This window comes from Chelonoidis abingdonii, chromosome 7, assembly GCF_003597395.2.
Source record: "Chelonoidis abingdonii isolate Lonesome George chromosome 7, CheloAbing_2.0, whole genome shotgun sequence".
Lineage (NCBI taxonomy): Eukaryota > Metazoa > Chordata > Testudines > Testudinidae > Chelonoidis > Chelonoidis abingdonii.
The window spans coordinates 55,352,581-55,374,551 of NC_133775.1; the positions used below are offsets into that span (position 1 = coordinate 55,352,581).

Consider the following 21,971-nt stretch of genomic DNA (forward strand, 5'->3'; position numbering starts at 1 on the left):
AAGAAGCAGGGAGCATTAACGCCCGTAAATGTAAACAAACTTGTTTGTCTAGCGATTGGCTGCACAAGAAGTAGGACTGAGTGGATTTGTAGGCACTAAAGTTTAACATTGTTTTGGTTTTGAGTGCACTTATGTAACAAAGAAAAAATCTACATTTATAAGTAGATCTTTCATGATAAAGAGATTGCACTACAGTACTTGATGAGGTGAGCTGAAAAATACTGTTACTTTGTTTGCCATTTTTACAGTGTAAATATTTCTATTAAAAAATAAAGTGAGCATTGTCTACTTTGTATACTGTGTTGTAATTGAAATCAATACATTTGAATATGTGGAGAAACATTAAAATATTTAATACATTACAATTGGTATTCTATTGTTTAATAGTGCAATTAAAACTGTGATAAATTGTGATTAATTTTTTAAGTCAATCATGTGAGTTAACTGCGATTAATTGACAGCCCAAATTTTCATAAGTTTATGAAAATCACCTCTTTCCTCTTTTTTTTGAGCACACTGCCCCTTGCTGCCTTTTTGCATCCTAGATTATCAAATTCAACTCCATGACACCCTCAAGATCTTAAACAATCTTGTCTTCAACTCTGTTCTCATTTCCTTTACATACCTTCCTGCCCCTCCAGTCTTTTCCTTTACAGCCCCCTTTATCTTCTTTTCCTACTCCCATTTTCACACCTTCTGTCATGTTGTCCTTACACCTGAAGCAGCTTTCTAGTCCCCATCTGCAAAGAACACTCTCCGCCTTCAAATCCTTCTTTAACACCCATCTCTCAAACCTGCTATTCTCTTTCCGACATCACTAGTAATCTCCATACACTCCTGCTCCTGAACTGCTCTCCTGTGCTTGCTTGGTTGTATATTTTTAAGTTGCAAGCTCTTTGGGGCACAGAACATACAGTTTCTATGGCCACAATCTGGTAGTCTAATCCACAAAGGGTGGACCTGTGCAAAGCCCCATAGAGGTCTGCCCATATCAATCAGATTGTCGGATCCGGGTCTATATTTGTAAAGTTCATGTCAATGTATAGCATTAAATTATAACAATGATTATTATCGTGTATTCAAATCTGAACTTCGAAACAAATTATTGTTTCAGTTTTGTATAAGGTGAGCAGATGTAGAACGGACATGAAATAAAATGAGTCATCACTATAAGCAGCTCTCAGACCCTCAGAATAACTTGTTAATTTTTATTAACTGCCTTTATCTTTGCAGCATTCAAGTAATTTTATTCTCATTCAAGTGAAGTGCCTGTGACTCAAGCAGGAACCTTTTCAAGTGTTACTTCAGGAAATTAGTGCAGCAGCTAAGTGCCTGGGAACTTCTGCTCCTGTAGGACAACACTTGGATCTAAAAAATAGGGCCTTTGGACTTTCATTGTTTGGCCTGCTAGAACCAAATCCAGGAAAGAACATCATTAGACACATATTAGCAACATTGTAGACTTGCTTTTTTCTTAGGAGGAAAACATTTGGATGTTATGCAATGGACCTTTTTATACAGATTTAAATTCATTTGGCATTGTGTCTGATTATGCAATAATTCCTCACTTCTGGAACATCCGGCAGGTAATGTTTGTGAGATGAAATGCTACTTTTTTGTTGTTTGCCTTCTTCCTTCTCATTCCATGTATCATTTCCTTTCATTCATCTGTCAAAGATGGACACTGAATCTGGTTCTCACATTGCACAAATTCCGGTAACTTTCTAGCTATGCTAATTATGTCACAGGAAACTTTCTAACTGGGGGTATGGACTATGTGCCAAGTTTGACACTACATAGCATTTGTGTGTTACTACAGCTCACTATTGTTTCAGTGGATCTTTGACCTGGTAAAGTAACATTTTCCTCTGTCCTTGGATGTCAGCAGCTTGTCACTCAAATAGGAAAAAACAGCCACAGGCATTTCCTTTGACATGGTGGTAACTGGGAAGAGAAGCTTTCGTGACAAATAGATTTGTGACTGAAGCTGCATTTGGTCACAGCATAGTAACATTTGATGGGATTTTAATTAATTAACTAATTTAATGAGAAAACTAATTAAAGAGCAGCTGTGGTTTTACTCTGACGACAGAAAATGCAATTGCAATTAACTATATCGCCGTTGCAGCAACTTCTGTGCACTGGCAGAGTTCTTAGAAACGGTAGAGTTCCCCAAATTTTGATCAGAATTACTAGACATATGATTCTACACTTCATGTTTGTATTTCATCCCTATGGTACTACAATCTCTGTGGGATTCAATAAGCAAACAGCTAAGAAAAAGTCCAGAGGGCCTCATTCTACATCCATTGTAACCTCACTGACTTCAGTGGAGTCACTCTTGATCTACATCACTGTAAATGAGATCAAAATCATACACCCCGTAAAATTTACCCTGAAAATTCAGGTTCTTCAGGATAGTCTGGGAGATTAGGCAGTAACAGCCAGGCAAAAATTTAACTTACTCTCATTTTTCACTTCTTGCTTCTGAAGCTGCTCCAAGAGGTTTTGTGCCCTTCTCTCCGGGTCAGAGCCTGGCATGACCCGTTTAAGGTAATCCAGCAATTTCTGCAAACAAGGGTAATTGGGTGGCTCTCGGAAGTCTTCAGAGCATTGGTCAAGCCAGGCTCTCAAGATTGAGGCTATTGCACTGAAAAGAAGTACATTGGAAAAGATTGATTGATTATATATGGTACATATAAAATCCACTTGTCATGTATATCTGTGTAAAGAGGGTACAGAATAAGTATAATATATTACCACTATTGTTAGTGAACACAGTTCTGATTTGGTGCCATTTTTGCACACGAGCATTATTGCACATGAGTTTTATTTAATCTCATTTACACAGATTTTTACCATTGACTACAGTAGTGTTATATATACCATTGTAAATAGGTGCTCAGTCACTCCCCGAAGATGCAAGACAGTGGCAAATCAGATCCATTATTTTTAGCAGCACCAAAACCTGCCTATCTAATCCAGTATCTCTATCAAACAAGGTACCATTAGGCCCGGGTGAAATGGTTCAGATAATAATAGAAAACATCCCTGCTCCAAACATGCACAACCTTCACCCAAAATACAAACCAAATTGTTTTTGCAAAGTTTCTCTTTCAGTTCAGCAGGCACAAGAAATGCAGATTGTTTGGACAGGCTTCAACTAAGCATGCAAAATAAAACCTCAAAAGCTTTAGCATTTGGGTTGTCTATCACCCTGTGTTCTATGTTCTAGCCATACTCCATGTTCTTTCCCTATATAGCCAGTATGTATTTTACAAACATTTCTGTATTTTCAACTAATGTTTCTTCATTCTCTTCTATAATATGGCAACCAATCTGCTTTTCTGGTCAGAAAGAGTGCTTCGAAAGCTGACAGTAATATTACTTGGTTAGAGCAGCCAGCAGGGGTAACTCTAGAATTACAAGAACCGAGCTGCACAAAACATTAACAACCAAGGATGAAAACATGCAAAACTCCCTTGGTTTGGGGCTTCATTACAAACTCAAAACAAAGACCGTACAACTCAGGTCGTTCACTTGGGGCCAGGAGCGGCTCTAGGCATTTTGCCGCCCCAAGCAAGACAGGCAGGCTGCCTTTGGCGGCTTGGGCGGACCTCCCGCAGCCGCAGAACCAGCGGACCCTCCGCAGGCAAGCCTGCCTGCCACGCTTGCGGCGACCGGCAGAGCGCCCCCCACGGCTTGCTGCCCCAAGCACGCGCTTGGCGTGCTGATGCCTGGAGTCGCCCCTCCTTGGGGCCAAATCCTGCCCTCTTTACTCAGTCAACAATCCCTTTGATTAACAACCGAGTAAGGACTTCAGGATCTAAGCTTTTTGTGGTTATCAGCTTTATTCTTCTGAACAGCCTGGGATCTTCCATTTCACTATTAATATTTTTCATTAAACAAGCTCATTCATTCCTCAGTCAGAGGTTAGCTTAAAAATTCCTTTTATTTCAATGTCTATATTGCATTTTAAAGAGATGTCTTGCTGTTTTGGAAGTACCAGTGGCTTAACCCACTTTTACAATAAACAACTAGTCTGTTGAATTCAGGGGCCAGGGTAAGTTGACCTTTCATCAAGGCCTCTGCCCATTTGGAGCTGAGCTGCAAGTGAGAGCTCATTTATAGCTCGGAGAAGGTTTTTTTGTTTTTGTTTTTTGGTGCGAATACTGTTCAACACGGTTTTTTATATTTAGTGCCATTGATGATGGGCACTTTCATACACTGAAAAGCAAACAGAGTTTAACACAAGCCCAGTCTCTCAGAGTGGAGTTGAAAAGTTCACAGCAGTTACAGACACTGATTTTGCCAGCAAAATAATTTCAGTCAAGAGGAGAAAAGAAAAAAAAAGTACATTGTGCAGACAGGGGCTATATCCCACTGACCTCCTATCGGCTGATTAAACAATCAGTACATTAGGGAGGGAAGCATTCTGAAGAAAGGCTGGACAAGTGCCCAAATCTTGTAGCAGCTTTATGTTTGATGTCCCTGGGAAGAAACTCCCTGTACTTGATAGGCCAAGAAACAGATAGGAATGTGAGACTTCCAAGATCTCAGACAGGAAAGCAACATCATAGAATCCATTCTTCATGGGGGGATTGCAAGCCATAAATCTTTGTCTGTCTCTACACTGTATACTGCAGTGGTTCACAACCAAGGGTCCGGGGCCTCCTGGGGGGCCGTGGGCAGGTTTGAGGGGGTCTGCCAAGCAGGACCAGTGTTAGACTTGCTGAGGCCCGGGGCAGAAAACCAAAGTTCTACTACCCGGGAATGAAGCCCAGGGCCCTGAGTCCCGCCACCTGGGGCTGAAGCAGTAGCCTGAGCAACTTAGCTTCGCAGGGGCCCTGTGGTGTGGGGCCCCTGCCAATTGCCCTGCTTGCTACCCCCTAATGCTGGCCCTGGCTTTTATATGCAGAAAACCATTTATTGTGGCACAGGTGGGCCGTGGAGTTTTTATGTTATGTCAGGGGCGCTCAGAAAGAAAAAGATTGAGAACCCCTGCTATACTGTACTGCATATTTTGTGGGCTGCCACAGAATGTTAGATTTTAAATTCCTGTCTTGAGAGTCACACAATGTGGGTTCTGTTCAGTAATGTTTTCAAGCTGTTATTCACTAGTCTAGAGGTTCTCCTTGCTCCACTGGTATGAACCCTGTCCCTAAAATTTTAGATCCCTCACTCAGCCCATTGCTGGATGGGCAGAGAGCTGTAGTTTTGTCACCTTTCAAAATGGGTCCACAGGACACCACTCATCACCTCACATTATGCCCCCCCCCCCAAGGCAATGCAATATCCCAACGCTGTGACATGCTATGAAGTTATTGCAAAGGCCCCAAAGACTCTGTTATACCCAGCAAGCAGAGCTAGGAGGACAGGAAACACATGGAAAAACAGAGGGAGAGAGTCACTCATATCTCTTAACTGCAACTCCATCAATTCATTCCAGAGTGGCTGGAAGGATAGCTATGTCGTGGGGCCTTGACAGAGCAAGTGCTGATGCAGAGGTCCAGATGGGAATTTTGAGGATCTCTTTCTGCAAAGGTAGCCACACAGCATTTTTCTTACCCCAACTGGTACTAAAGAAAGAGTTTGGGGATCTTAGTGGCTTGGCTGAGGTTAAAAATTCTGCCAAGTCCACCATTATTATCCCCAGGATGAGAAATTTTTATGAACATAAGCTATGCTTTCAGCTCTGCGCAGCACCAAGTATATTTGCAAAAGGGGTTATATAAGATGGCTGACTAGTTTCTTACTGAATCAGCCAGCCAGACAGGAAGCTTTTGTTCCTATGACCTCCCCTTTCCTAAATCCACGCTACACACCAACAGCCGAACTGTGCTTTGCAAGGGCCAGTCCCACCATTCCCATTTCACATGATTTCCAAGATTTCCCTCACAAATGAAGTTAACCCAACCATATTGTCTCAGTTTTACCTTGTCTAAAGTAATATGGGAATCATGTTGTTTGCTACTTTCAAATCCTCAGGAACATCTCCTGAAGCCAGGGAAAAACTTGTACAAATGTCAGCCAAAGGTTCACAGATTTTCCTCCCATAGTATCTGATTCTTTAAGGACACCAAACCCTTTTATAAGCAGCTGAAATAATAAGCTTTACAGGTAACAAAAGGCAAATTCTCTGTCACAAAGCTCTAAAGACACAAAAGGGACTGGATCAATAGTTTATTAAAAATAACCTTTCCCCACCCCCACACATTCTATAACAATAGCCCAAAACATTGCAGCATTGGTATTGAAGGTTCTAGTGTTTTGGATAATTAACGTGGAACACTGTAGTGCTTTATTAGAGCTGAACCTCTAAGAATGTCACATGGTCATTACTACCGAGAGGCTTTGTGGAAGCCTCCTGTGCAGCAGGAGAAGGAGGGGTTAGACATGAACTTGATGCCCGATTCATTTCCTGCATCAGATTCCCAGTTCCTTTTATAGTTCTAGCTAAAGCAGATTCAGTTGGATTCGACATTAGCTGAGTGAACAAAGGCACCAAGCATTTAGAGATGTTTTGATTCACTTTTGCTCCTTGTCACTTAATGGGTACCTAGGGGATGTCACGCACTGGTAAACTGAAATCAATTTCAGAAAGAAAGATACAGTCTTCTCTTTTTGCATCTTCCTGGATGTGGCTCCAGTTCATTTGGGACTCAAACCTCAATCCTCTGTCATGCTGATGCCACAGTAATGCTTGGGGATATAGGAGAAGAGAACTGTTTGGGGGCTTCCAGTGAGTGTGAAGCTCACTGATTCTTTGCACTACAAAAGCAAGCTTGTATATTTCCCAAACTTCAGTCGGTCTGGTTGAGACAAGCAATCTCCTTTTTCATAGCACCCTTAATGTGGTTTCACTATGCTGCAAAACAAAATCAAATAATTAAAATAAATAAAGCTAACTAAAAATGCCTACTAAATATCCGATACCACAATCAGGAGGCTGATTTTCTAACTCAAAAGCTTTCTTTTCAGTTTTTTTGAGAAATATAACTTTGGACAGGGTTTACTGAAACTCTTAGCTTTTCTATTTTGGCTCAAGAGCATCCGTGTAAATTAATGGATTCAAATGTGATTCACTTTCTTTACTGTGTAACATATGTGAAACATTTCCATTATTACCGTTATTAGATTCTGATTGCTCTGTCTACTGATACCCTTTGAACAGTAATTTCACTGGCTAAATATATGAGGCATTTCTTTGTACAGGTAAGAATATAAGATCATACTGTTTACAGACAACATCCTCTGATATCTCTCCAAATCAGATTACTCAATGAAATGCCTAGCCTGACTCAGCATTTCTCTGTGGACATACGCATATATCAGGACACTGAATAAATATGACCAAATCAATGGCTTTGTGGCAACCTATTAACATTAAACTTGTCCCCCTTTACTGCAAACATCCCAAATGAACCTCTAAATTTAGATTAGACACTTCTAATCTGCAGTCTAATCTGAAGACTGATTCACCACTTCTGTGAATGAATGTTACTATGAGCCTTTCAAGTTGTGGCTAGATTCTAAACCCCTTTAGCTGGAGTGCATAAGGTGCCACTTACCAAGCTCTCCCAGTGTCACAACCCCAGCAGTGAACCACAGGCACATGATCTCAGCACTACATTTGATCCTGACAACTGGTAAAATGTTCTCCAGTATCCATTTAAAGCACAGATCTGCAACCCAGACAAGCAGATGCAACACTTTGTACTGCAAAGGCTTTACTACTCTCCATCTGTCCTGAATGAGCTCTGGACAACTCTAAACGCTTGCTGTCTTGAGTATGGGAAATATTCAGTTTCTTTAATGTGTTGCTTCTTTAATACATTTGAGACTGTGCCCATAAGTCTAAGTTGTGGGTATTAGTACAGCAGTCTGTCAGCACTAAACTAGCCTGAATTCAAACTTAATATGGAAAATGAGCTTTTTCAGAGATGTGTAGAGAGTACAACCTCTATCAATGCCTGAAGTTGATTCAGGACCCTAACACCACCGCTCTGGTACCTGTTCTGTGATCGAGGGATATCTCTTGAAAGCTTGTTTTTCTTATGCACAATACACTAAACAACTTCAATAAACCTGGGGCCCCTAAATAGCTTGGGTTGGCTGATCCACTCCACAGAGTACTTAAAAGGGGCATGAAAGATCAAGGATGTAACTTTCTCTTTCTAGTGTTCCACAGCGAACACCAATGTAGCCTGTGGGGTCTTTGTACCAGAGGTGAACTGGGAATATTAATATAGCAAAAAATAATGTAGCATTTTTCTATATATTGGTTACAAGGTAACAAGACAACCCAGGCACATATCTGAACTATACACCCTAGTTGTCAAAAAGCTAATTGGTCTATTGTGTAAACTTCTAGGCATTCAATACTATCATATTGTCATACCTTTATTATGCTTTCTTATTTCTTCTCTTAGTTCTACTCTTGATATGGATTCTTATTTTGCTTTGCTTCACGTATTCTTTTATCCTGAACTGACGTACTCCTTATTTGCCCAGCACAATAGACAACAGTGTGGGACAGAGTTGTTATGACACAAAATGCCAGAGCAAATCTCTATTTTTATTAAAACCAAAAAAACATGAGATCTTTAACAGCCCTGGCGAGCAAATAGGCCATTTTTTTTATAAAGTCTGATCCTAAAGTTGTTCTTAAAATCATAACTCTTATGTAGCATATTTGTACAAAACCAGCGGAAGTGTGGTTTTAAATTTTATGATGAGGTACTAAAATCCCAGACGTAACTCTGAACTGTCACAATAGGAGACTAGTAAAGTATACGAGAAAGAAAAAAATTGTTGACTATGATTCCCTGTGAGACTGTCCACAGAGAAATGCTGAGACAGGTTTATTTCTAGCAACCAACACTACCAATTCTTATTATTATTTCTTTCATCCTTAGAAAAATGTGAGCATAAGATGTATCGGTTTTCCCTTCTATGAGAAATGAGTTATGAAATCATATCTGAATTAGAATCGCAAGCCCAGAGAAAGTCTGAGTTACCAGTATCACGTTATACAAGACGACCAGAAAGCTATCCACTTCCTCCTAGAAACTATCATTAAAGTTAGAGGCAAGTAGCCAGAGCAGCCAAGGGGGACGCAGTGGGAAATGGTGAGGACTGAGTGTGAATTTGTAGTTATAAAACATTTGTGTAAAGCATGTAAACATTTTATAGATTTACTAATCGGATGCATTTTGTTATAAATTTTTAGTATGAAACTTTTTGTAAATTAATAATGAAAAAAAGAATGTGGATAATATTCAGACATGCTGTGAGAAGTTACCACTCCCATGGAAGTCTCGGGATCAAATTCAGCGGTGCTGGAAATGTTAGTGTAAGTTACGTGGTGGATGTAGATTTACTAGAAGAAGTATTTAAGTGATAAAGCAATGCAACTTGCACCAATTTAGCATTCAGGGGCTGTGCAAAAGTGCACTAATTACGTATCAAGAGGGAAGAAGCTACGGGTATAGCAGGAAAAGCAAATAGCAGGAAGGTGATAAAGTGTGCAAGGCAGTGCTGCTTAAAAAAACCCCACAACACATGCTTTTGTTAATTGCTACTTCTGTTGCTCTTTCACTTCCACACACTTGACATGCAATTGACTGTCATTTTGCACATACGTTGAATGACAATATTAGTGAAATACCTCACTATTTTCACCCATTTTCTTTCAAATTTACATCCAGGGTCAAATTTTACTCCTACATAGGTATAAAATGCAGTGACTCCTCAAAGACATGGGAGTCTCTCTGGATTTACATTGGTGAAAGTATCCTCCATTTTTGTTCTCGCCTCTTTCCCTCTTCTGCTTTCAATTTTTTCCTTATATTTTTTTCTTCTGTGTTGGTATATTTTTCAAGCACATTTTCAATATCTGTTTTTCCTATGGTACCAATGTTTTCAATGGTACATTTTAAAATTTACCACTTGTGAGTAACACCCCTATCTCAAACTCATGCTGACAAAATCCCTATACTATGCCACACCACTACATATTCTCTGTACTTCACAGATATATTTGGTCCTCAGCTGTTTATTTTCCCATGAAAGCCACTCAAATCCATCATCTGTTTTGCAACAAGATCTTGCTTTAGTTTAGTTTAGTTTTACGGCTGAGTTGACCCAAACACAGAGAGGTCAAGTGGCTCGCCCAAAGTCATATGGGATTCAATGGCTCAGCTTGGATTGGAGCCCAGGACCCTTTGGCCTTCAGCCATTTTCTCTACCCACCACATTTTACTGCCTTCTCTGTATTTCTGACATATTTAAAAACTACCACGTGTGCTTGAATGAGTGCTTTATGATAAAATGGGAGGACAATACAGCTAGCTCTATTTTCCCTCAAGCGGAGAGGAAATAGAGACTCAAGCTGCCATGTTGAACCCAGTACAAATGCCTTGACAGCCAGTACATTTCTTCTTCCAAACTCTCGAACCTATCAATGGTTAGCTCTTAATTTCTGACCTCATTTATTTAAAGGTGATCAGTAAGTGTGTAACTAAAAATTACTACAGGATAATACTTCTTCTCTGAGTAAAGCCTTCTATTGAGGATATCATAGTATTTTACAAACATTAATTAAGCACCACTACACTCCTGTAAGTTCATTACTGGTATTTTTCAGATGGGGAAACTGTAAGGCCCAGAGAGGTCACCAAGCAAATCAGGGATGGTCTACACTAAAAAATTAGATTGACCCAGCTATGTTGTTCCAGGGTGTAAAAATCTACATTCCTGAGCAATATAGTTAAGCCCACCTAAGTCCCCATGTAGATGGTACTAGGTTGACAGAAAAATTCTTCCATCAGCCTAGCTTCCACCAAGGGGCGGTTCCAGGCCCCAGCACGCCAAGCGCGTGCTTGGGGCAGCATGCCGCGGGGGACACTCTGCCGGTCACCGGGAGGGCGGCAGGCGGCTCCAGTGAACCTCTCGCAGATGTGCCTGTGGATGGTCCACTGGTCCCGTGGCTCCGGTGAAACATCTGCAGGCACGCCTGCAGGAGGTCCACCAGAGCTGCGGGACCAGCGGACCCTTCGCAGGCACGTCTGCGGGAGGTCCACCGGAGCCGCGGGACTGGAGACTGGCAGAGCACCCTCCGCGGCGTGCCGCCGTGCTTGGGGCAGTGAAATGGCTAGAGCCGCTCCTACTCCCACCTCTTGGGAAGGGGGATTTCCTATGCTGATGAGAGAACCCCTTCCATTAGTGTAGGTAGGATCTACGCTGAGGCACTAAAGAGGCACAGTTACAGTTCTGTAGCGTTTCACATGTAGACAAACCCTCAATTTAAGAGGGGGCATTAGAAGCAGGAAGTCTTGATTTCCAAAGCATGGTCCCTAACCACTAACCCACATTCTGTCCCTGTTAAACCCACACAGCAAAGGGCAGCAGAGTATGGATCCCACTGTCAAACTTACAGTTTGAGTGGGTTTATACCATCTCAAGTCCAGATTTGCCAGCTCAGCTTCAATAAGATGCCCCACAGCATGCTATGCTGTGACATCACAAGGAGCACAGAGACCCAGTAGAGAAAGGAGCTGGGCTGTGGTGGGGCTGGCGTGTCAGATGAGTTGGCAGTGTTTTAGAAGATAATGCTGTTTTGAAAAACTATGCCATACTCTATAAAACCCACCTACCTGTGTCTTAGGAATAGAAAATGCTGGAACAGGGAATGCAAACCCCACTTCCTCCCCCCTCCCAAAAACCTCAAGATCAGTTAAAATGTTACTTCTAGCAGGAACACATACTAGAGTAAGATCTTGGAACACTGGTTATGCTGTACATGGCATGTGATGGGAAAGGAGTGCTGGACTTACTGTTTTCAAAACAAACTGAAGAACTTGAAAGCTGTGGACTCGTTTCTTCAGTTATGCCACAAACCAGGAAAATGAAATTAAGGAACATTTAATAATGCTCCTCTCGGTGGAATTTGTGACAGTATAATGGGGAAGTTGACAGCACTGACACGCTGTACAGAGTTGAGTCAAAGGTCTTTACTCAGGGTAATCAAATACAATCATCCAGCTATTTTATGCTGCCGTTGCAGATGCAAACTGTAGATCATTCAGGTGTCAAAGTACGAATACTGTGACCTAAGATTCATTTTACTCTTGACTCTTAAAGATAAATAATATTTCACATGAAATTAGAAAGAGAAAGACAACTATTCTTTTACATTTAATATTTTTAAATAGCTTCACCATTTTGCACACAACATACCATGCCATCAAAACTTAAAAATGACTTTAGAATCATGGGCAGAGCCTGGCACAAGCAGGCCCTCATCTCCACTTGGGGTCTCAAGGCACTAGCACAATACAATATAAAATCAATAATAATCATATATTTTTGTGGATAAGAAAAGCAAGGGAAACAAACATGTTTAGTTTCTCACCATAATGTGTTGGCCACCACATGAAACATGTCTGATCTGTTCTGGGAAAGTTCCCCTGCCTCCCTCAGAGATTTGATGTTTGTATTATCTGTTAGAGTTATGACAGAGTTACTGCTTTGTGTTATCAAAACAAGTATGGATTGCTGCGTATTTTCAAAGGAAAAGAGGATTATGTTGACCACATCCTTTCTCAATATCCAATCCTGACTGGGGTTTAGCTGTACAGCATAAAGCCACACTTACTTCCTGAGCACTGTTTTGGACTCTGAGGAATTCTGGCTCCCATCTTCTTCACAGTTTGAGGTCTCCAGGTTTCCATACCTACACAACAAGATGGATATTTCAGGCTGTTACTAAAAATCAAGCCTAAATAATAAGGACTCAAAGGTTACAAGGACTCAGTTTTCACCTACTGGAATATTGGTATATTATAATTATTGCAATAATTTTAAAAGCTTTCTTATCTTGGGCTACAAATGAAAATACAAGACAGATGCAAAGGCCTGTCCCAGAGCCTCAGAGCTTGCAAGAGAATTGAGACTGCTTTCTGTTGATCCTCAGCGCTGCATATTATCACAAAAGGGACAGGGAAGAGTCAAGACCTGGCCTTGATCCCCTCTATGTTCTCCTTTTACTCCATTGGCACAGTCTGACCCCGGGCTTGTAAGAGATGAGAGCAGAAGTTGGTGTGGTTCCAGGCAGAGACAATTACTGTAAAAATCCAGGCTTAAGAGAGATCTGGCTACAGGTGTAAGTTTGAGAATCTTGGCCAAGATTTTCAGAAGTTACTAATAATTTTGAGTGCCTTAATATCTAAGTACCAACTTGAGATGCTTTAAAAGGGCCTGATTTTCAGAGGGCCGGTACTCAACACTTTGTGAAAACCATACCACTTGAAGATGTCTCAAGCTGGGCACCCAAAAACTGAGGCACCCAAAATCATTAAATCATTTTGAAAAAACTTGTTTCTCTAAGGCCTGGTCTACACTACACGTTTAAATCGATTTAAAGAGCTTTAAATCGATTTAACGCTGTACCCGTCCACACTACAATGCCCTTTATATCGATATAAAGGGCTCTTTAAATTGATTTCTGTACTCCTCCCTGACGAGAGGAGTAGCGCTAAATTCGACATGGAGGAGGGAGGGGGTACTGAGGACTCCAGCTATCCCACAGTCCACAGCAGTCTCTGAAAAGTATTTGCATTCTTGGCTGAGCTCCCAATGTCTGTAGGTTCAAACACAGTGTCTGGCGTGGTTCAGGGAATAGCTCCTCAGTTTCTTCCCCCCCCCACCACGTGAAAGAAAAGGGAAAGAAATCATTTCTTGACTTCTTTCAGTGTCACCCTATGTGTACTGAATGCTGCTGGTAGACGCGATGCTGCAGCAGTGAAGAGCAGTATCTGCTCCTCTCCCCTCCCCGGTGGTAGACGGTACAATATGACTGATATCCATCGTCGCCATCAGCCCGTGAGTGCTCCTGGCTGGCCTTAGGTGAGGCTGGCCGGGGGCGCCTGGGTAAAAATGGGAATGACTCCCAGTTATTCCCAGTAGATGGTACAGAACGGCTGGTAACCGTCTTCCTCATAGCAACTGGGGGCTGAGCTTCAATCAGCCCCCTCCCTTTCCTGTGTAAAGAAAAGATTCTGTACTGCCTGGACTGTCATAGCAGCAGCATGCTGTGCTCCTCTCCCCCACCGCTTTATGTCCTGCCTGGACTATCATCGCGCCGGGAGGCTGCCTCCCCTCATTTTATGTCACTAATCAGTGTTTCTTATTCCTGCATTCTTTATTACTTCATGACACAAATGGGCAGGACACTGCCACGGTAGCCCAGGAAGGTTGGGGGAGAAGGGAAGCAACGGGTGGGGTTGTTGCAGGGCACCCCCTGTGAATACTGACACGGAGCAGCTGTGCTCTCTGATACACTGGTCCTCTAATACACTTGCCCCTTATTCTAGGCAGGACTGACTCTATTTTTAGAAACCATAAGGGAGGGATTGACTCAGGGAGTCAATCCCAATTTTGCTTTTGCGTTGCGCCCCCGCCGATTTCAGCCAGGGGCACTCATGATAGCAGCGGACAGTACAGAGGGGGAGAGATAACCGTCATTTCATTGCCAGTTTACTCCGGCAGTAGACGGTACAGAACGACTGGTAACCATCTCTGCTATCATGCAAAAGCAAGTGAATGCTGCTGTGTAGCGCTGGAGTATCGCCTCTCTGTCCGCGGCATCCAGTACACATACGGTGCCGGAAAAAAAAAAAAGCTGAACGGGCTCCATGGTTGCCGTGCTATGGCGTCTGCCAGGGCAATCCAGGGAAAAACGGCGCGAAAGGATTGTCAGCTGATGTTTTCCCGGAGGAAGGAATGACTGACGACATTTACCCAGAACCACTCGGACCATGGACGCACAACGCCGAATTACTGTGCCTAGTGTGGCCGCATGAAATCGAATTTATAATATCAGTTTTATAAAACCGATTTTAGCTAATTCGATATTATCCCGTAGTGTAGACGTGGCTTAAGATGCAGCCAATGAAAAATAGAGGCCTATTCAACCAAACCATCTTAAAGGAGAAAGATGAAGGAGCAGAGTTTGCTCGCCTCTTTATGCTCCTTCACAGCATCATCAATCTGGAGATTTTACATCAAGGCCATGATGATGTTGTGAAGGTCAACTGTTGACATTTAAGCCTGAGTAGTCCCAAAACTTGCTGGCCACTATCTGTTATACGGTGAAAGGTATATTTGAGCATTATTGTCCATACTAGTAAAAATGATTTGCTCTTCTATAGCACATTTCATCTGAGAACGTCAAAGAACGTTACAAATAGTAATGAGTTAAGTCTCAACAGCCCTGCAAGACACGTGTAGTGTTGTCATCATCCTTGCTTTACCAATGGAGAAACTAAGGCACAGAGAGGGTAAGTGACTTACTCAAGCTCTCATAGCAAATCTGTGACAAAGCTGGAAACAGAATCCTGATCTCCTGATCCCCTAGCAGAGATCCTCTACTGCTAAATTACACTGTGCTTCTTACTCAATGTCTATATCCATGCTAGTGTTGAAACTTTCTGAAATCTTACCACTCCCCCTTATCAGTCTGGGACAGAACGCAAAAGCCACACACTAAAATCTGCAGACTCTTACATTCTTTAAAGTCTAAATCCTTCTCAGTTATACCAGTGCAACTCCACTGCATCAGTGGGATTTCACAAGTGTGAGAGAGCACAGAATTTGATCCTTCGAACAAGCTTTCAGACATCAGTGCAAGTGTATTCAATTTTGCTTAGAACTGTCACGCTTTCATTGAATAGATTCTAATATATGCAAAAAAATAAGCAAGGCTAAACTGATAGGTGCAGATCCTTATATCCTTACCCATGCTAAATAGCACTTTATTCCGTGAGTGATGCCACTGAAGTCTATGCACCCATTCACGGAGTGTCATCACTACTGGTGTATAATTTGATACATATCCTTTTTCATAAGTGTGCCTTCTTTCTGAGTCTCTGCTACCTAAGTCTTCCCCACTGAATCCTACTTGGCCTCTCATAGTTGTTAGCATAACGCTCAATCCTCATTTCCAGCATTTGTAATTCAAAATATATACTAACAATTCTATTTGCTATACCTCCTAACAATTTATTGCAGCAATGAAATAAGACAGTACAGTAACTCCTCATTTAACTTTGTAGTTATGTTCCTGAAAAATGCAACTTTAAGTGAAACGACGTTAAACGAATCCAGTTTTCCCATAAGATTTAATGTAAACGAGGGGGTTAGGTTCCAAGGAAATTTTTTTGGGGCAGATAAAGGGCATTATATACTGTACAGTACTGTGGTGGGGAGGTGCCCCTGGCTTACCCCTGGGGCTCAGGGCTGAGGGTGCAGGGTCTGGGAGGAAGTTAAGATGTGGGAGGGCATTCAGGGTGGGGGTGCAGGGTCTGGGAGGGAGTTAGGGTGCAGGAAGGTGCTCAGGGTGGGGGTGTGGGAGGAGACTCGGGGCTGGGGCAGGCAGGAGGTGCAGAGCACTTACCTTGGGCAGCTCCTGTTTGGTGCAGTGGGTGTGCAGGTGGCTCTGCGCGGCGCAGCACCACCCCCATGGCTGCGATTCTGAGAGCTGCCCCCGCCTCCAGTAGGCAGGACCACCCGGAATGCAGGGGCTTCAGGGGTTGTAGGGCCCTGAACTAAGGGGGCCCCGGGCAGGGCCAGCTTTAGGCCAATTCATCCAATTCCCCTGAATCGGGCCCCACGCCCAAGCCCCACTGGTGTGCTGTACTGGGGTGGCCCGGCTTTCCCAGGGGGCAATTTAAAGAGCCTGGGGCTCCCAGCAGGGGCTGGAGCCTCAGGCCCTTTAAATTGCCACCAAAGGCCCACTGCTGGAGCCCTGGGATAGGGCTGCAGGGCTCTGGGAGCTACTTAAAAAGTCCGAGGCTTCTATTGCTTCTACTGCCCCGGCCCTTTAAACAGCCGCTGGAGCTCTGCCGCTTCCCCAGAGCTCCCACAGCTATTTAAAGGGCAGGGGCGGTAGAAGCAGGGGAGCCCTGGGCCCTTTTAAATAGCCCCCAGAGCCCTGGGGTAGCGGGGGGGGGGGGTGGCTCCAGCTGCCTCTACCATCCTGGTCCTTTAAATAGCCTCTGGAGCCCTGCCACTTCCCCAGGGCTCCTGCAGCTATTTAAAGGGCCGGGGCGGTGGAAGCAGGGCAGTCCTGGGCTGCTGCTGCTACCCCAGTGGGGGAGGGAGAAGGAGGAGCACTCACCATACAGGGTGGGCTGCACCCCCTGCCCACAGCCAGCCCCTGCTGCACCCCCTGCCCGCAGCCAGCCTTGCACCCCCTGCCCGCAGCCAGCCTATCTCCAGCCAGCCCCACACCCCCTGCTCTGTTTCCATCCCTGCACTCCCTGCCCTGCCCGCACCAGCCCGTCTCCAGCCAACCCTGCAAGCCCTGCCTGCAGCCAGGCCCCGCCACACCCCCGGCCCTTCCCGCACCAGCCCTGCACCCCCTACCCTGTCTCCAGCCAACCCCTGCTGCACCCTCCTGCCTGAAGCCAGCCAGTCCCACACTTCTCTGTCTCTAGCCCTGCCAACCCCTGCTCCACCCCCCTGCGGCCCTGCCTGAAGCCAGCCAGCCCACCCCACCCCACATCCCCCTGTCATCAGCCAGCCCCCCTCTCGCCTGCCTGCAGCCGCCCCGTCTTGCAGCCAGCCCGCACCGCCTGCCACGCCTGCACCAGCCCTGTCTGCAGCCAGCCGCCTGCTCCACGCCCATGTCCTGGTGCCTGCATTCCAGTCCGTAACCCTGCACATCTGCCAATGGATGAAGGAGTGAGCCTGGACCACCTGGCACACCTAGGGGTGACCAGACGCAATTGTAGAAAAATGGAATCGGGTGGGCGTAAAGTAGATCATATATAAGAAAAAGACCCCCAAACTGGACTGTCCCATTAAATCATGACATGTATTTGCACCCTAGCACACCCAGGAGTGTCATGGCCTACACATGTGAAACTAGTCATTTCTGTTCAGCCCCGTCTTTTAGGAAAAAATTTTAGGTAGAGGTTAACATACTCCCTTATTTTTCCTCAGACATGTCCAGCTTTTTGTCTTAAATTGCCATCCCAGCGAGTGAATTTTTTACAAAATACCGGCTCTGCGGACACCGTTATTGGTAACCCTACTTGTACAAAAAACATAACCTTACTCGTGGCAAATCCTTAAGTCAGAACTTTTTACAGGAAACTGGCTTCTAAAGAAACTGAAAGGCTTGGTTTTCACGTTTTTGTTTTTTGTCATCCCTGCCTGGGCCCTGCCAAAAATGTTCGAATTGGGCCCTACACTTCCTAAAGCCGGCCCTCTCCCCGGGGCCCTGGCCTGCAGCTCTAAAGCCTCTTTCAGAATGTGGCCCTGCAAGCACGGGCTGGAGGACTCAGGAGGAGCAGGGGCAGCCGCGCAGCCGTGGCCGGAGAGAAGCAGCACTTTCTTCTTCAAAGCACCGCTCCTCTCTGGGCGGCCTTGAAGGGGAAAGCGCCGCTTCTCTCCAGCTGCATGACTGCCCCTTTTCCTCCTGAGTCCTCTGGCCTGTGCTCGCAGGGCCACATTCTGAAAGGGGCTTTAGACCTGCAGGCCAGGACCCCCTTAACCCAGGGCCCTGCAGCCCCTAAACCCCCTGCGTTCCGGGTTGCACTGCCTGCCTGCCAGGGGGGTGGGAGCGCAGCTTCCCTACTTGCTCCCTTGCTCCCTCCTTCCCAGAAAGTCCTAGGTGCCGCCAAACAGCTGGGAAGGAGGGAGGAGGAAGGGGGAGAAGGTGGAGAAGAGGAACTTGTGCAATGCTCCCTTGTAAAGTCAGCCAAACAATGTTATAAGGGAGCATTGCACAACTTTAAATGAGTAGGTTCCCTAAGGGAGCAGTGATGTCACTTCGAAACAACATTAAGCGGGAGGACGTTAAGTGAGGCGTTACTGTATCCTGAATATATTCCCAAATATATTTCAATTAATTTCATCTTTTTAAAAAAAAAATATGCTGAATTTTCCCCATATTCATTAGCTTCAGTCGGAATTTGGTCCCATATCACAAAGTTATTACAATGACAGGTGATAACTGGCACCACAGTTGTCAGTCTCAGCTATCAGCCATGAAAAGAGCTTGGAGAATGAACTTTGCTCTTCCCAACCCCTAGGGGTGAACTCTCCAAAACATGGGTCGGGCACACTGATGGGGCACTGGGCAGGGAGCTTGCCCTGTTTGCTGCCCAAGATCTGTGGATAAAGAGATGATTTCACTCTTCAGTGCCACTGGGCACCCTACGCCAGAAGTAAATTCACTAAAAAGTATATTTTAGAAGTAAAATGGGGATGGGGGCAAGCCTTTAATATGCAAATGATCTGCAAAGGCAGACACTTTCCCTGCAAGCAGTGGCAAAGATAACTTCAGTTGTGAACGGCAGCAAATAATTACCTATAGATATTGGTTTTTATAATTCACCATTAATTCTTTCAACAAAATTGAATAAGCAGTGGAACAGTGTCATTATTCCAGTACTAGAAATCCTCCTTACATGAAATGTTAGCTAAACGCTGACAGAATGTCAGACACACACATCTAAATCCCATTAGTGAAACAAATGTTGAAATTAACAATCAAATAGCAATACAAATAGGCAATTATTCATAACAAAACAGAATGCCACATAACACTACACTGGTTTCCAAAACCCAAATCACAGCCTGTCTCACTATGAAAAGGCTTTGGATGTACAACAGAACATTAAATATGGGTGAGGTGGAGTTTACAATGCCTCTAACATACAGAATAGCATTGCTGCAGACTTCCACTACTTTGTCCTCATCAAGTTCTGGACAAAGATCTATTCACTGAATAGCGTTGTATGAATGCTTTGCATACAAAAAAGACATGAGAAACAAAAGGACCCCACAGCCTGTGGAACTTTTCAACCTTGTCCAGTGTTTGGAAGATTATATATTTTATACAGAGGCACTAAATGAGCAAATGAAACCAGAATGTGATTCACAGTATTTAAGTTTTAAATGCTGAACAATGGAATAAGAAATGTACCCTATCCATTGAAGATTTATTTACTTATTTATTTGGGGGAGGGGGGGCTACTTTTTAGCCACTTAATGGTTAGGGAGTCATAAAAAGTGTGGCCCTTAGTGTGGATCCCAAACATAAATCCAAACAATGCTTGCATGTGACAAAATAAACATTACATAACTGTCTCATATATATCTTGCTTCTTTCATTCATTAAGAATCCTAATACACTTTCAAACTGCATAAATACTGCCCTACTGAAATGCAGCCACTTCAGAAGGCAAACGACACTGAGCCAAATCCCTTTTCTTAAGAAAAGTGCCTTGGGATCCTTTATGTTCACGCAAAGTGAGCAGTACTACAGGTTTTAAGAATCTCAGAGGCCCACCCACTGTTTATTATTCCCAGACAAAAATATTGTCAGAATGCTGCCTGGGAACTTAAGAGTTTGATTTTGATTAAACTGAAATTGACTCAATATATTTTGATATGTGATGTTGACAATTTGTGTTTTAACAGTTATAAAGCTTTAACTTTTTGAATCTAAACATCTATTGTCGTTAAATAATTGTCTGACACCCCCCTCCCAAGTTCCTGCAAATGTGAAAATTTAAATCAACAAAAATAAAATAAAATAAAATAAAATGCTTAAAACCCATAATTTTGCACAACTATGAAAATGTAAATTAACAAATATCAGAAAAATATGTAAAAATAAACATCCATCAAAATGATAAAAAAAATAAAAATTGAATTCTGTCAAGCCAACCTTATATGTATGTCTTGGACCATGTAAGTGTAACCAGTGATGATTCACTGAAAAAGGGGTTGATGATCTGTCGATCAGAGTCATTACTGGAATGCATAAGGCCAATTTTCACATCCGTACTGTCAATAACTGAATGGATGACCTATCGCCAAAGTCCTAGAAGTTCCGATAGAAAATAATATCCACCTGTTTTCTACAGTACCAGGAAGTTCAAGGCAGCAGGGCTTCCCTCCTGAGCAACTTAAGAGAAGAAGGGGAGCCCTGCTGCCCGAAAGCTCCTGTGGTCAGCAGACCTGAAGCCATGGGGGGGCGGATAGTTCAGTGGTTTGAGCAGTGGCCTGCTAAACCCAGGGTTGTGAGTTCAACCCTTGAGGGGGCCATTTGGGGATTTAGTTGGGGATCACTCCTGCGCTGAGCAGGAGGTTGGACTAGATGACCTCCTGAGGTTCCTTCCAACCCTGATAGTCTATAATTCTATACTGTCCCTGTGCACCTCCTAAAACATGCAGGCTGGGAGTCCTACTTCTCAGACTGTATGAATTACCCAGCAGATAAACTCTCCTATAGCTTCATCTCTTTGAACAGTTGGTTTGGTGCGTCCGTGAAACAACAGTACAAGTGGTTGATGCTGGAGTTGAAAACAATCACTACAAGCCACATGTGATCACATGCCTCCTGTCCTGAGAAGATTGAGCCCATGTGTGTTTTGGTTTTGGGGGACCCCCTCCTGAGAGAAGGATCCTGCTTTCCTACGTCATGCAGCGAGAATTAAAAGGAGCATAAATTACATGTGGCTCTTTGTGCATTCAGCCATCTATGGAGAAAAAACAGCTGATTGCATTTGTTTGAATGAGAAATTAAACATTTCTCATTAACACAATGGTGTCAAGGGTGACCAGATATCCCGATTAACACAATTTACACATTTTAAAAGTTAGATTTGAAATTCCGTTGGGCTGCATGCCCGTGGCTCCCACTGACTTTCAAAACACTGAGGATGCCCAGCACCTCACAGAAGAAGGCTTAGCCCTATATGCAAAATATACCCTTTAATTCCCCCCCTGCCCTGCCACTTCCTCCTTTTTTCTTTTTTACTCTTTTTATTGAAGCATGGACGAGGCAATTTTATGCTGGTGGAAAGAGACTGGTATAAAATATACTAAAACACCAGAGTATTCGTCAGTCTAACACTAAGATTACAGGTTGAAATACTCAAAAACAAGGATAT

The 21,971-nt window shown here is 43.5% G+C and overlaps 1 protein-coding gene across 4 annotated transcripts in view; it reads right to left on the reverse strand.

The window, feature by feature from the left end:
• The window catches only part of RGL1 (ral guanine nucleotide dissociation stimulator like 1), a 156,918-nt gene that overhangs the window by 44,634 nt on the left and 90,313 nt on the right, over positions 1-21,971 (reverse strand). For all 4 annotated transcript variants that reach the window (XM_032772943.2, XM_032772941.2, XM_032772940.2 and 1 more), the window contains 2 exons: positions 12,659-12,736; positions 2,466-2,650 (listed from right to left, as the gene is read on the reverse strand). In XM_032772943.2, coding sequence (XP_032628834.1) covers positions 2,466-2,650; positions 12,659-12,736 — 263 coding nt within the window. The remainder of the gene's footprint in view (positions 1-2,465; positions 2,651-12,658; positions 12,737-21,971) is intronic.